The sequence below is a fragment of the Onychostruthus taczanowskii genome, unplaced genomic scaffold, assembly GCF_017590055.1.
Source record: "Onychostruthus taczanowskii isolate IOZ18803 unplaced genomic scaffold, ASM1759005v1 scaffold21, whole genome shotgun sequence".
NCBI classification, from domain to species: domain Eukaryota; kingdom Metazoa; phylum Chordata; class Aves; order Passeriformes; family Passeridae; genus Onychostruthus; species Onychostruthus taczanowskii.
The window spans coordinates 11,500,875-11,515,277 of record NW_024499351.1 but is presented as its reverse complement, the minus strand read 5'-3'; the positions used below and the strand labels follow the sequence as shown (position 1 = coordinate 11,515,277).

General features: G+C 41.0%; 1 protein-coding gene across 2 annotated transcripts; it reads right to left on the bottom strand.

Moving 5' to 3' along the window:
• Window positions 1–1,587: 1,587 nt before the first annotated feature.
• Window positions 1,588–14,389, bottom strand: RNF8 (ring finger protein 8). Of its 2 annotated transcripts, none has more exons than XM_041404386.1 (8): window positions 14,261–14,389; window positions 11,801–11,929; window positions 9,516–10,256; window positions 8,368–8,430; window positions 7,904–7,993; window positions 6,619–6,726; window positions 5,426–5,637; window positions 1,588–3,594 (listed from the first exon to the last, which is right to left on the bottom strand). In XM_041404386.1, the coding sequence occupies exons 1-8, from the start codon at window positions 14,348–14,350 to the stop codon at window positions 3,555–3,557; spliced, it is 1,473 nt and encodes a 490-aa protein (XP_041260320.1). In that variant the 5' UTR covers window positions 14,351–14,389; the 3' UTR covers window positions 1,588–3,554. The 2 variants fall into 2 exon arrangements, with proteins under 2 accessions (XP_041260320.1, XP_041260319.1); XM_041404385.1 differs by having other exon boundaries at window positions 5,433–5,637.
• Between the last annotated feature and the right edge of the window lie 14 nt (window positions 14,390–14,403).

Genomic DNA, 14,403 nt, shown 5'->3' with positions numbered 1-14,403 from the left:
ACTTCACTTGGAGGAAGGGGGGCACAGCTGGATTATTGAATTGCCTGTTACACATTCTGCAGTTAAATTTGACAGCTGTTGCTAAGGCTCTGTAGCAGGATGCTTGTCTGGAATGGGAAAAACAGTCGACAACTATGGGAAAAGCTATCTGTGGTAAATGAAGAAGGGATCATCATGCTGCTTTTGATACTCAGTAATGCTGAAACCAGTCTGACTCATCAGTCCTGAAATTAAACATCCTGATAGTGAGATGAAGATGCAGTAGACCTGGTAAAATACCCAGAACCAGTAAGTGATATTACAGATAATTTATCCAAAGTTGCTGAGCTGACACAGCTAGCTATGACTGACAGTCAATAACTTCATGCTATAAAAGCCCAGTCCCAAATTTTAAGGGCAGAGTCTTCTAATATACCCTTTCCTGAAGTGTATGTGTGGAGATTTCATCCCCTTGACTGGGGATGCTGCTCAAGGTTAATCCTCATGACTGAGCAAAAGAAATTAGTCCACAGTCATGAATGAATAACATTATCTCTACTTAACTGTTTTTTTTCCTAGCTTTAATACAATTGCTTTAAAACAATTGCTTCAATATTACATAAGAGTGCACTATAAGAGCTGTTCTACCTCCTATACTGTGTAGTAAATAATTCTGATTAAGATCTTTTTGTCCAATCATTATCATAATAAATCATACATATTTATGTATCTGGTTTGCCATCCTTAAATCCTCCAGGACCAAGTTGTATAAAGGTTCATTTACACTTATGTAATCCTTTACTCATGAACCACTGACAGTCTGGGGCTAAGACAGGATCCAGCCACATCCAGGCTCCTCCCTCAGAAGGATTTTAGAAAGCAAGAGGGCCCTGTCTGCACCTCGTGACTCAATAGGAGGGCTTCTTTAAGCTGTCTGAAGCCCCCACTCTGCCTGTGACAGGCTCACCACACATGTGCTCCATTTCACTCGCACAACATTGTCAGATTGGTCTTGGACTCCGCAGATCTGTATGAGGCAAACATCCCTCTGCGATGGTCCCCTTTTACTAGCGCCCCTTCCCAACTCTTCCACTGATGCTGACAACCTATTGCCCTGAAAGTGTCTGATAATATCACACTACCTGACAGCTGTCTTCCAAGGGAAAACAGCAAGTCTTGAACCTGCCCTGCATCATCTGTGACTAGCTCAGTTGTAACCTGACACCTGGAAGCACTTGATGCCATCCCAAGACAGGTAACAGTTCAGGGCATAACATCTCCAAGGGCACATCCAAGTGGAACCAAGTAGACAACCAAGCAGAAGAAAGGATCCAGACCTTAGAGCAAAGGAGAGCACACTGCAGATATACAGATTTGCTTTTGTATGTGAAAAGCTTTTGTACGTGGACAGTATTAATACTTAACCTTGCTCTGTGGACGTTTACACAGTGTGCACCTACCAGTAAGAGTGAAAATAATTTGGAATACACCACTTACATTCTTCATGTTCTAGTGAAAAGAGGACACACTCAGAAACCAAACCAAAGATTACCACTCTGTTACTAGGGGAAGTATTATCCTTCTCTGCAATATGCATAAACACCAACATGATAAAATAAATATGTATTTGCAAAATGAAATGAGAAAAAAAGCACAGCAGTATGGAAGAGATACAGAGTTGAAGAATTCACAGTCCTATGTAACCAGAATATTTTCCTTCTACTCCTCTTCATTGGAAATGCCTGTTCCACATCAGCTTACCTCATGAGCATTTTGAGGAATGCTCTGCTCTTGACTGTTCTAGAAAGCATCTATTCACAAAAGAAACTCTCGAGAGCACATACAGAAAGTGAACATTAAAAGAGAAAGAAGACTACAGAAGATGTAATGTCTCCTTCACAAAAGAAACCTTACACTAAAGTTTTAAGCAAGCTGCCTGGCCCACAGTTCAGGCCTCTCCTGTTTGAATCCTACTGACCAAATTTGTCAGAATACACTACGTCCTTAGGACATCATTCATGCACCTTTTTAAAGGGATCTTTCTTGGGGGAAGCAGGTAAGAAGTATGATTGTAGCTATTAAATTAGCATTAGGGTAGTCACAGTCTTGAAAGATTGGGCTGTCTTTGATCAGTTCCTGAATACAAACGTCTTTCAATTAACTTTACAATAGTCACACTGCATACAGCAATCAAAACATAAAGCAAAGTCATTAGATTAGATAATCTGTTTTCTCAAAAAAGTCTAAAGACAACTAGAAGACATTTCAGTGGCTGAACAAAAGAAGACTAATGCAGAAATGGATTTATATTTTTGTTCTTAAACAAAATAAACATAGAAACAAAAAGGTATATACAAAAAGCCAAAGAAATATTACAGATGAGAAGGGCTTCCCCATCCTGTTCTCACAGTGTAAGCGTCCTTTCCATGTAACAGCTAAGTCAAAAGCGTAAGTCACTAGAAAATGGAACTCAATAGACAAATACATGACAGGATGAGGCAAGACATGATCAATCTCTTATGAGCAAGTGATTTGGCATGAGGGTAGTGCAACCCACAGCTCAACAGTTATGACTTGTAAACAATAAAAAGAAGTGCTTCATTCTGTATCTTGTGGTTGTCTACAGATGCTGCTTTCCTACCCTGCTAACAGGAGATTTCATTAATTTGGTGAGCAGCACACCTGAAAATGCAGAGGTTCCTCTCTTGCTGCTGCTTATATGTTTTTACAGTCATTGCTAAAAAGTTCTGGAAGTGCTGCTTCCCAGTTCTAAAACCCTTTATGTGAAAGCCTGAAGAGGGAACAAACCAAAGACACTATATGAAAAGACTTCTGGAGATTTAATCTCCTCTATCCCTATCTAATGGAAAACGGGCTACATAAACAGAGCAAGCCGATGGCCAGCAGCTAGCTTACAATGCACTTGCAGCCAACAGTGTCTGTATCCCACCCTTTATCACCTTTAATGCCAAAGGCCTGGGATGACTCTAGTTGCCATATGAAATTCAAGAGGAAAACCCACACTGGCACTTTTTCCTGCTATACCTATCTCCTACTTGCTGGTGGGGATGGCCAAGTTCTCGAAAGGCCTGGGACATTCCCTCTGCTGCCTGAAATAAGGGATGCTGATGTAAATATGTAATTTATTAAGGAAAGGGCAATGATTCAATACAAACTCTTTCATTACACTGAGCAGGTCACAAACTAACGAAGAAGTTTAGGGTTTGTAAGTCAATTAGCCAGCATAATGGCAGTCTGTTCTCTCACAAACCCAATTTTGTTGTAGAGATCAAGCTTCTGTACATTCATTTGGAAAACAAGATCCTTCTTCCAAATGCTGCTAGTTTACAGCTCCAGCCTCTTCACAGGTCCTTCCAGGTGCAGAGTCCCCTCCTCCAGCAGCAGTCAACCAATCACCATTAGGTTGGTTCTAGGCAGCACAGGGGCAATGAGTCTGCAGTAACAATGTTCAGATAGCATAGTAGGTTTCACTATAGGAAGAATCCTCCTCAGAGTTCTCACTGTCACAACTTCTCATTGACAAGATGGAGGAGGTGGTAGAAGGGACACCGTTGTCACTGTCTGTGGCTGGTTTCACCATCACATTCTGTTTCTCTGCATTCAAAACACACAGATAAAAAAGTTAGCTGTGACCACTGTACCCACAAGTGCTAAATTAATAGTTGTCTTTGAAATTATATTTCAGCTTCTCACTGTCAGTTTGCAATAAGTCTTTCAAGCTGCAGGAAATAGGTCTTTTTCATTTCAGTTTCCAGCATAAAAGAACAAAGTAATGGGAGTTATTTGTTTGCTTGTTTTCTTAAGTGCTCTGAAGTGTTCTATATGTCTTTTACTATTAAGGTAACACAGATGAGGAGACCTTCTCCACCCCTTCACAGGGACACAACTGGCAATGAAAGTGGCTAAGTATTTCAGTGTCTTGCTGGGTAAGAAAAGGAAAAAAATGTGGTAAGGGGCTCTCAAACAACTAGTGATTGTTCAGGACATTTATAGCCTCATGAAAAGATCCATCTATTTAAGACTGCAAGCTGTCCTTCTAGTGCCGGGGTTACTAAGACTCCTAGAAAGGTTTCTCGGAAAGCCTTGACAGCTTCTTAAGTGCTACTTCCAATATTACTCTTCTTTTAACAGGTATATTTCTTAGGAATTAATTTTAAATAGACAAACGGTTATCTCCACTTCAAAATGTTTCCATCACTGCACAAAAAGAGGCACAGAAACAATTTCACCTTCCAGCTGAAGTGTGTCACAGTAAATTTAAATTATTTCCTATTGGTAGTTATTTCTGAAGGTAGGCTATGAACTCATTTGCTTTTTGTTTGAACAAGGATGAAGACCATTGGTGTAGCACACAATGGGCTGCAATGAAGGCATCACTTCAGCTAGTGCCCATCAGCTACCTGACCAGACACTTAGGAGTACTGTGGCACTCTGCAGATGCACGCATTGCACAAGGGCTGCCTCGGTTCCACAGAGGTAAAAGCAATTCTTGTAGCTGAGCCGGGCAGCCTCTCAGCAATGCAGCACTTCCTGAGGGAACAAGACTGAAAGGGTTACATAGGTTATAATTTCAGGCTTGAACTAGCACTGCTTGGTGATGTCATTTCTCTGTCACCATGGCACACCTGAAAGGTTTCAAAAGCACCTTTCTTTTGGTAACAATACAATTTGATACACTGCAAAATTAAGGATCATGCACTCATCTCCATGAAGGGAAAACAAAACAATTACTTAACACAGCAATAGAAATTTAAGGGGTAGCACGAACAGACATCTACATTTCAGCACCTAGATACCAATGTCAAGGGCTCTAGAAAGAAATTTAGAAGGAAGCAGACTAAGAATAACCCATATTGGGGTTTTTAATAAAGCAATCACCATCATGCACGGTATTTTAGCAACGACTAGGCAAGATGTGATGCCTGTAAGCCACAGTGGCTTTAATTCCACAAAAATAAACATGTCAGAGCAACTGTCTGCTCAGCCATACTTACATGATACACCAGTGTCTCTTTCAGAGATTTCCTACATAAATCTAGCACATAGAAAAGAATTCAGAGCTTCTTGTCAGGTCTGCTGACTTTCTGTAATTATGTACTCCACAGTTTAATCAAAAGTAAATTTTTCAAGGACCATTCTAAGTATATTTGCTTTTATTAGTAATCTCTTTGAAAGATCATAACCTTTAGCATGGTTAAACTAAGTTTTCCCACCAGACCATGGAATTCATACTGAATTATTTTTCCAAACTTTGCACTAATTTTATTTTACTGTGCAGTAAAGCTAGTTAGTTGAGAGATCTCATTATTATTTTTTACTGTTTCTGCAGCATTCCCTGAGCATCTTCTTGGTATACAGGTGCCAAAGAAAGTTGTGCAAAACAGATGGAATAAGAGATTGTACTCATCATGCCACATCCACCCACCTCTCACCTTTCCGCCCTCTGATAAGGCTCAGGCGATGCTCTTTCATTCCCACATCCAGTTTTTCTACCATCCTGTTAATGCAGTTATCCAGCACCAGAGAGCGTGTCTTTGATTTGATCTCCTGCCTGCAGATAGGGCACTCCACTTTACGTTTTGTCCACTCACTGATACAGTAGGAGCAGAAGCTGTGTGCACAGTTCAGAGTGACAGCCTGTGGAATGCAGCAGAAAGATACCGGTCACAGCGTGCTTGCACTGGCACTGTCAAGCAAAAACATACTGAATACAGGGAAATATTAGATGAATATTTTGTACAGGGAAAGGGACTGGAGAGCCCAAAGCCTTTAGGGCCTTCACAGGAGTCACACGCAGACTCCCCCATGCCAGAGGTCAGGCCAGCATTACAAGTCAGTTAATGGAGTCACTGTAAGTCATCACAAGTCAGAAACAGAAGAAAGTAATTAATTTTATTACAAGTTACCCCAGTTTGAAAAGGATAAATTATGGAAAAAACTCAGATACTGCAAAATGGCATCTTAATGTACTGAGAAACCAGAAATTAAAATTTCAGCTAGCTCTTAAGCCATTTTAACAAGGCTAACACATCAGGTTTCCCACAGTAAAAAAATAATGTAATGAAACTGACGTTCTAGCAAAACACGAACAAAAATAACAGTCTACACAACAAGCATAGCCTATTACTTGTAGAATCAAATGAAAACAGGCCAATTTCTCAAAGAGAGTTTATCTGAACAATATAAACATCCCAGGACTTGACTGAATACTGTACCTCCCTTCCTTTGCTAACCTCTCCATATATCTAAACCTCAAACAGTCCAACTCTAGTCAGCTTAAAGCAAGGTCCACTACAAAATAATTCTTCCCCAAGCAGCTGTCAGCAGCAACTCAGAGCACCAGCTCAAAAACCTACACAAGTGCTCCAAACTTATGTGCATTTTAGAATTAAGCACCTCATGTCTAAGCAGACATTAAAGCTGACTTTGCTGTCAAGCAAAGAAGAGTCAGGGCAGACAACAGACCTTTGGATGAACTCTTTCCCATAAGAACTCACTGTGGGTCTGTTTGGACTGTTAAACAACTAAAGAAAAGGGCTTAAATATTGTGTTACTAGAGCTATGGAAAGCTTCTCAAGTCTCTTTTTTACTGGCAAACCCATACAGGATTAAACATACCTCGATAAAGTGCTCAGAACAGATTGTGCACTGCAACTCATTCTCCAACACATCATTCATCTGATTCAACACCTCTTCTTTTTGGGCTCTCACCTTTTCCTTCTCCTCCTGGTGGAAAAGTACACATGGTTGTGTATCAACAAAGAACAACTGTTTTCTCAATTGGCAGGAAGTGTGCGTGCAAGGGAAGAAAATCATACTGCAAATCTCCACATGTCAAGTGGAGTAGGTATCCATCACATACCCAGATCTGTAATCTCTTTCCTCTTTGTAGTCTCAGCAGAACTGAGAATATTTCCACCCACCACAGAGAACTTGGAAGAGAGAACAGCCATTACCAAAATTCCCTTCAGCCTAAAGGAACTACCAGCTGATCAATCTTTTCGGAATCTTTTTCAGCCTGTTCCTAGCAAGAGTTTGACTTCAATCAGTATTTTTTTTTTTGATGTCTGATATAAAAAGCAGAACACCCAACAGACTAAACACCTCAAACACTAAAAAAAGGAAGCAATAAAGTTTAAAACATTCACCTTCATTTAACAACTTAATAACTTTTTTGTTTGCTTGTTAAGAGTTAAATTAGGCTGATTAGGCAAAGTACCTGCTCTCTCTTCTAAAAATAATAGGAAAAGTCTTCTAATTGAAGCTATAATTGAAACAGCAACAAATTTCCAAAGATGACATTAAAAAAACAAAGCAAACTGTCAGTGGTGGGTAATGTGATAATTTCCAAAAGTAAGACACAGGAAAGGACCTGCTTAATTATTTTCCGCTCATCACTTTGTGTCAAGGGCAGGAAGAACTGTGACTTACCTTGTTGATTATTCAAATTCCATGTTGCTTCAGTCCTACACTCCCTTATAGAACTGCTGTCACAATGCAATTTTACTTGAATGCACTTTAAGTGAAAACGAAGCACCTAATTTTTCAAACACTTTTGGTTTGTCGGTGGATTTTTTTTTCCTTTTATTTCTGGTTTGATTTTTTTGTTTGTTTTTCAAAGAAAGGGTGCAATGGGCCCATTTCTCTTCCAAAATGCACTGTTCAGGTGCTTTGGGCTTTCTTTATGATTGGGAAAGATCTAATAACAACTGTTCAACACCAATTTATAAAAAGGTCAAGGTGCCTCCTCCCCCAACATCAGCTGCCACCTCAAAACACAGAAATTTTGCACTATAGGAGGCCAGGCAGAGCCAAGACAAATGTTAAATAAACCATTTCCTCTGCTCATGCAGCATATCATATTTCACTTATGAATAAAACTAAGAATGCAATTACTCCTTACCTTGGTTTCTTCCAGTTCTTTATTCTTGGCTCGAATTATCTCCTCAAAATCTTTTTTATTTTGATTCAGTTCTACCATCAAAGCACGATGCTGTAACAATACCATTCCAGAAGTTATAAGAGTACCATTATAAGCCATCCTATTAAAGATACATGGTCATAGTCATAAGGTTCAGCACACTATTTCTCCTATTCTCCTCCTAGAAGAGCAACACATAAGGCAGTTTAAGTTAAGGCAGTTTATCCTTAACTTAAAACTGGAAAGCACTGACAGTTATTTATGACCTTCCCAGTGCCATCACACTTTGCATTCCCTCTTCCAGTTTATTCTTTCACTGAAAACAGTTAGGTTTTTCAGTCACCTAAGGCAAAGTCCTTGTCTTCTATCAAGAGGCCACAACACTTGGAAAGACTTAAATATCTGAGTTACACAGTTAGACCAAACCTAGACTCATAATCACTTGCCTCTTGCAGGACCTGGGCGAGCTGCTCCTTCAGATTCTCTTCCCCTTGTTGACACTTTTCTCCCTGGGTGGGATAAGAAGTGGGGGGAAAAAAGAGACTTGAAGAACATAAGAGACAGAAAATTACTACTCTGCACACTCTCTTTAGAGGATATGCTTAAACAAACAACACTGATTTTCAACAAATGGCAGGATGTTTCACTCTAGGGTGTACAACAGAAATTAGAGCTATCATGTAACTGTGATGAGTTAAAATGGATATATCATTTACAGTTTCATATTTTGAATACCTCCACATTATTCTAGCTCAAAAGGCACCAGCATATTCATAGAAGCAAAGAGATCAGCAACAGTTTGAAAAGTGCAACTCTGTCTTTGAGTACATTCAAAGACTTCAGAGGTACCTAAAGATCCAGGTAAATGTCCCATTGTTTCTAAGGACAGAACTCTAAATTTCCTGTACTTCTGATACTGGTATCTTGCCTTTTAGCAGTAGACTTTAAGGAAGTAACTAATAAATTATTAGACTCACTCCAAGATGAATCCTCCCTTTCTTGAAACCAGATTTTGAGCAGTCTCAAGTTCAAACAGATTTCAGTCTGTTACCGAAAAAGCAACTTATCGGATACACTTACCACTTAAAGGTAGTTACAGATGGCAAGAGAGGGTTGTTTGAAAGTAGCAAAAAAATCTCCTTCCCTCCAGGGATTAAGGCATGCAGTATTTCATTGACTGTAAAGACAGTGCACTTGCCATGCAAACTGGGCTTTATTTCAGCCATATACTGGGAGAAACTCACACTTAAAGGGATTACTTTTCAACTTGTCCTCTCTATAAGCAAGAGAGATCAGGCAATGACTTTCACTTTTCTATTTAAAAACATGCTTCTTTACCAACTGAAATGCTTTCTTTTGCACCTTTTTCTGAACTCCCTAGGCAGCAAAATCTCTTCTGTCTCTGCACTTTCTTTTGGTACGTGCACTGTGCTACATTCTAAGTTAAATACTTCCATGAAAACTTTAGCAGGGGTAAATCACATAAGGACTATTTTTGTTACTGTATGGTTCAAGAGCTATTTTGGATCAATGCCTTATACGAGGCATTCCATCAAAGTGAAGACACAGGCCAAAATTACTGCCACCATTATACCTCTAGCTTCTGCTGCTCTTTACAGAATGTCCTCTCCAACTCTTCCACCTGCTGCTGCTGATGCTCTTGTTCCATGCAGAGTTGGTTCTGCAACTCCTGCAGCTCCTGTTCCATTACTAGGATCTCCTTCTGATCACACTTCCTGCACTTCTGCTTGACATTTAGAACTGCAGTCTGCTTCTCCTGCACTTTGGCCTTTAATTTCATTGTATCTTCTAGAGATTTTCTCAGCTTTTTCAAGCCAGTCCATGACTCTACAAGATCAGAGCCTTTCTGGTCCTTCTGGGCGACAGTCACAGCTTTCTTGGAGTGAACAGGGCTACCATGCACTGGACCACTATCCCCCTCACTGGGTCCAGGAGAAGGCAGCTTGACATCCATCTTCTCTGTCAGCCGTTTGGCCTCTTCTGCCTGTCGCCATGATTCATCTAAAGGTTCATTGCCACAGGACATTCTGTCTCTTTTGCATCTGGAGTCTGAAGGGCCTTCTGATTCACATGTCTCCAACTCCTCCAAACTAAATTTACGTTTAGGTCTTGAACTCTTAGCTTTCCCCAGGTCACTTCTTTGAGCTAAAAAGGGTTTAATTTTCTCCCATTCATCTCTAATTACTTCATACTCATATTCAGCCGTCTCTCTGTTTTCCAAAGGCACTCCCAACTCAATACGGTCTCCTTCAGCAATAGGATAGACTTTTGATGGATCCAGGCGCTGTTTATTAAGCCAAACTCCATTTAGACTCTGCCAATAAACACAGAACACCAAAATTTAATATGTAGTTACAGCATCCTCTGAAAGTTATTTCTGGCAGCTGTAAATAAACACAGCCAGCCTCTTCAATGCTTCAATCAGAACAAACCACCTCTTCAAATAAACCTTGCAATATCCAGTTTATTGGCTCAGCATTGAATTTATTACAGTTACTACACTGCATTATCTACTGCACATTATTCTTTTACGTTACAGATTTTGTGTACAAGCACCAAGAACAACATTTTGACATATGTGCTTGTGAAGAAGGAAAACAATGAACTCTGAGGGGAAAAACATGCACAAAAGCTTCAGAAACAAGAACTAAATAATAAAATGACTCCACAATAGATCATTGCCAGGAACATAGAATACTACAGCAATTATTCTTGACAATTAATGTTACCTGAAATTCCAGGAAAAAAAAAAAGTAAATAAAAAGAAGCATTGGCTATACTCCTTGAAAAAACAAAGTTTTTTATAAATACAAGAAAACTGTAAAAAAGGAAAATCTTCTTCTAGATATAACGTTCAAAGCACAAAAACGGTTTCAAAATTTCAAAATTCAAGAAATAGTTTTCAAAACCAGTAAAACTGGTCTGTGCTCATAATGACCTGTAGAAACACTAGGAACGGACATATCTCAATGACATTCAATGAAAGAAGCTGACCAACTGGTCAACAGTGAAAACAGACAGGACATGTTAATAGTTAATCTATGGTAGATGTTTCCTATCATGCACTAACATTAGGCCTTCAAGTTTATACATGTACTACAAGAGGGTTTTGTTTAAGGGGAAGTGTAATTTTAATAGCAGCCACTCCATTCCTTTCTGACTAATCTGCTGTCAACCCAAACAGCCTTCAAATCTGCATGATGCGTTGAACATTTTGGTTCTACCAGTGCTGTTTTAAAGCAAAATACTCATTTTACTGTTTTCAGACCGAATGAGAAAATGGAGAGATCATGATGTAAAAAACAGAGTACTGAAGTCAAAGTGAGACCCAGTTGAGGACTCTGACATCAACATTTTATCCTCATCAGCTGAGAAGAACTTTCAGGAGAAACTCATTTGAACACAGCATGGTTTTTCAACACTAGATTCTTGTTGAAGTTGATTATAATTAAAGCAATTGTGTCACTACAATAAGGAGGTGCACTTTATCTTTTTATTAGCACTACAAGAGTGTTATCCTTTTGAGAGGATAAAATCCTATGTCAAAATTCATATAGGATATCTTTTAAGAAAGCGACACCAAACAGGTTCACAGACTGCAAAGTGCCCTTGGCCAGGCCACACTGGTCTGAAAAATGCTAAACCAAGAGGTGGATCTACATACAGAAACTAATCTAGTTTGCATCCCGACTGCAGCAGACTGAAGTTTCCTGCTGGAAGTGCACAACAGGCAAGACACATTCCCATGGACCTTCTATCGCACTTATGCTATATCATAGCCCATAGATTGCTAGACCCAAAACAATGGATTCTATTCCATGAATCTCAGAGTACAAGGTCTTCAGTTGGTCTCTGTACCTTGTTATCCTTGACAGTCCACTGCCCTTCTGCATTCTGCTGGAAGACACAGTGCTTACGAGAGATCATCAAGGGACAGGTTTTTGACACCAGCTGGTATGTGGTATCTAATCCTCGGCCAATAGTCACCTAAAAATAAAGTACTGTAGTTACTGCAATCAGTAATGGCATGGTAAATTCAGTTTATGGCATTTTAATTTAAGTACAGCAAAACTCTAGATTAACATCTTATGGTTATTACAAAAAGTTTGGCATAATATGATTTTTTTTTTCATTTCAATTTAAGAGTATATAGAAAATGGAAGCTTACAAAGTTTGAAGTATTATCTTTCTCTAAGTATTATCTTTCTCTCCCACTGAGGAAATTTTGATTTCTCTGAAGCACATTACAACCTTGGTTTCATGAAAATCTTCCTCAGCACCAAAGCTGCTCAAAGCCACTCACAAACCATCTGTGTCCCACCTCAGTCATTACCTAACCAAACACCATTTCTTCAAACTAGCACTATTGTGTGTGGGTCTCAAGATTACTTCTTACCCTGTTATTTTGCTAGTTGCATCTGTTCAACCATTTGTGAACAGGAAAGATACAGGAAAAAAAATAGCCCAGAAAACTGCCATCAAAAAAAGCACACACTCAACATTGCCCTAAATACACAGGTCTTTTGTAAATCACACCATCGATCTTATGGCTCAGAATCTAAGCTACACGCAGCTCATAACCAGCAGTAAAAGTGATCTAAGTAACTGGATTAAAGTCTAATAGTATCTTCTGGAAGAAGGGACATAATTTAATTGTACTATTGCACAGTATCTTATTAAATCTCATCTAATTTCAGATTGCCATTTAAAGCCCATCCCTGCTCTCCCTCCCTCAGCTGCCTCCTCTGCATACTTCTCTTAATTCAAGTGTGCACTGCATTACCTGAGCAGTTCTCATCTTGAGTTTAGAGGAAAAACTTAGACCCCCATGTCATAACCAAAGGCAAGGAAGAAAACTAAGATGACAAAAGCAAACTTAACCATGTTAGTGCCTACCTCTTGAATGCTTCACATAGTTTTCTGTCAGCATGGATTATATATGTAAGAGGTACAGAGAATCAAATGGATAAAGACTCCCCTCTTCACGAGGATTCAAACATAAAATCAGCTTTGCATTTGTCCCTGCAGTGGTATCCTCACCGCCCAGTCACACACATCTGCAGGATCTCAGATACCAGTATGAGTGAGAGCAAGCAGGGCCAGTCACAAAACTCCCCCCTGAACAAGTTCATTTAGCAAACAGGGTTCCAAGATGTTACCCCTCACCTGCTGGAGTTCAGTGCTGCTCACAGCAGACTGGCAAATCACACCTCATCCCCACATATCAGCAGTGTCCTTTAGCACCAAAGTGGTCAGAGCATCAAGCCTGACAGGGTTCAAGAAGTGTTTGGACAACACTCTCAGGCATGTGGTGTGATTCTTAGGGCTGTCCTGGGCAGAGTCTGGAGCTGGACTCAGTGATCCTTGTAGGTCTCCACATACTCGGGATATTCTACGATTATGATTTAAATCTCCAGCAAAAGCAGTTTGTGCTCTGTGGCCTGGCACACCTACAGCACCAGAATGCTATCAGCCTCCCTGCTGCAAATGGCAACCACTGCACAGACAATCAGAGCAGTAACATCGCATATTGGATTCCCTACACAATTATCAGCACCTGGCTGCAAGTTGTTACCTCCAGTCCGAGGAGATCTGCACATCTCAGGGCTTCAAATATATGACGGGAGAATAACAAAAGCATACGTTTGGATGGGTGCCTTTTGCCGTGTGTGAGCACAAGGCTTTGGCCACAGCATCACCAACACCACCTGATTTTGACCACCAGAACAGCAATCCTTTCACACTGCCCCGACGTCATCACCTGTCTTTGCCTGCTGGGTCATAGGAACAGTACCAGGGCCCATTTTTCAGTTAAAAAACACAATCGCTAAGAAAACGGCTATTCTGTTCCGTACCAAAACATAACCAAAACAATTTAACCGTGACCTCGTTTACAGCTGAATACCTTATGCCTTAAGTACTGGTAACCTCGCCAAAGGCATCGCCTTGTTACTTAGGCTATGGACTCCCTTCGTCCTCACTTACGTTACCGTCACACGAACAACGCTATCTAAATACGACATAAGAATTTAAAGATATAAACAAGCGAAGGCTTGGCCAAGGCGACTCCAGCGCCTGGGTCCGCCCTGCCCGCCCTCGGGCGTTACCGGGGCTAACAGCGCCCGCTCAGGCGGCCCGGCGGGGAGGCCGGGCGGCCCCTGCCAACGGCCCCGAACAGAGGCTGCTCCTTAACCGGGACGAGGCGCTGCTTTTTCCTCCTGCGAAACGCTGTAAGAAAGCACGAGATCCCACCAACCCGCGCCCCGAGAGCCGTGCCCACCCGCCCGCTCCGAGGGGCCGGAGCCCGGCGCGGCTCACCTGCGTGCCGGCCTCCAGCAGGAGCCAGTCGCCGCTGGCCCCAACTCGGCGGAGGCACCAGGCCAGGCACGGCACCCCGCGCACCGCCATGGCGCCCGCCCGCCGCGACCGGCGGCAGCGATCGCTGCGGCGGCGGCGGCGGG

Coding starts and splice junctions, on each gene's coding strand:
- RNF8 (XM_041404385.1), bottom strand. CDS start 14,350: ATGGCGGTGCGCGGGGTGCCGTGCCTGGCCTGGTGCCTCCGCCGAGTT. Junction 11,930..14,260: donor TGCTGGAGGCCGGCACGCAG/GTGAGCCGCGCC, acceptor CTTTATTTTTAG/GTGACTATTGGCCGAGGATT. Junction 7,994..8,367: donor TCGCCCAGGTCCTGCAAGAG/GCAAGTGATTAT, acceptor GTATTGTTACAG/CATCGTGCTTTGATGGTAGA.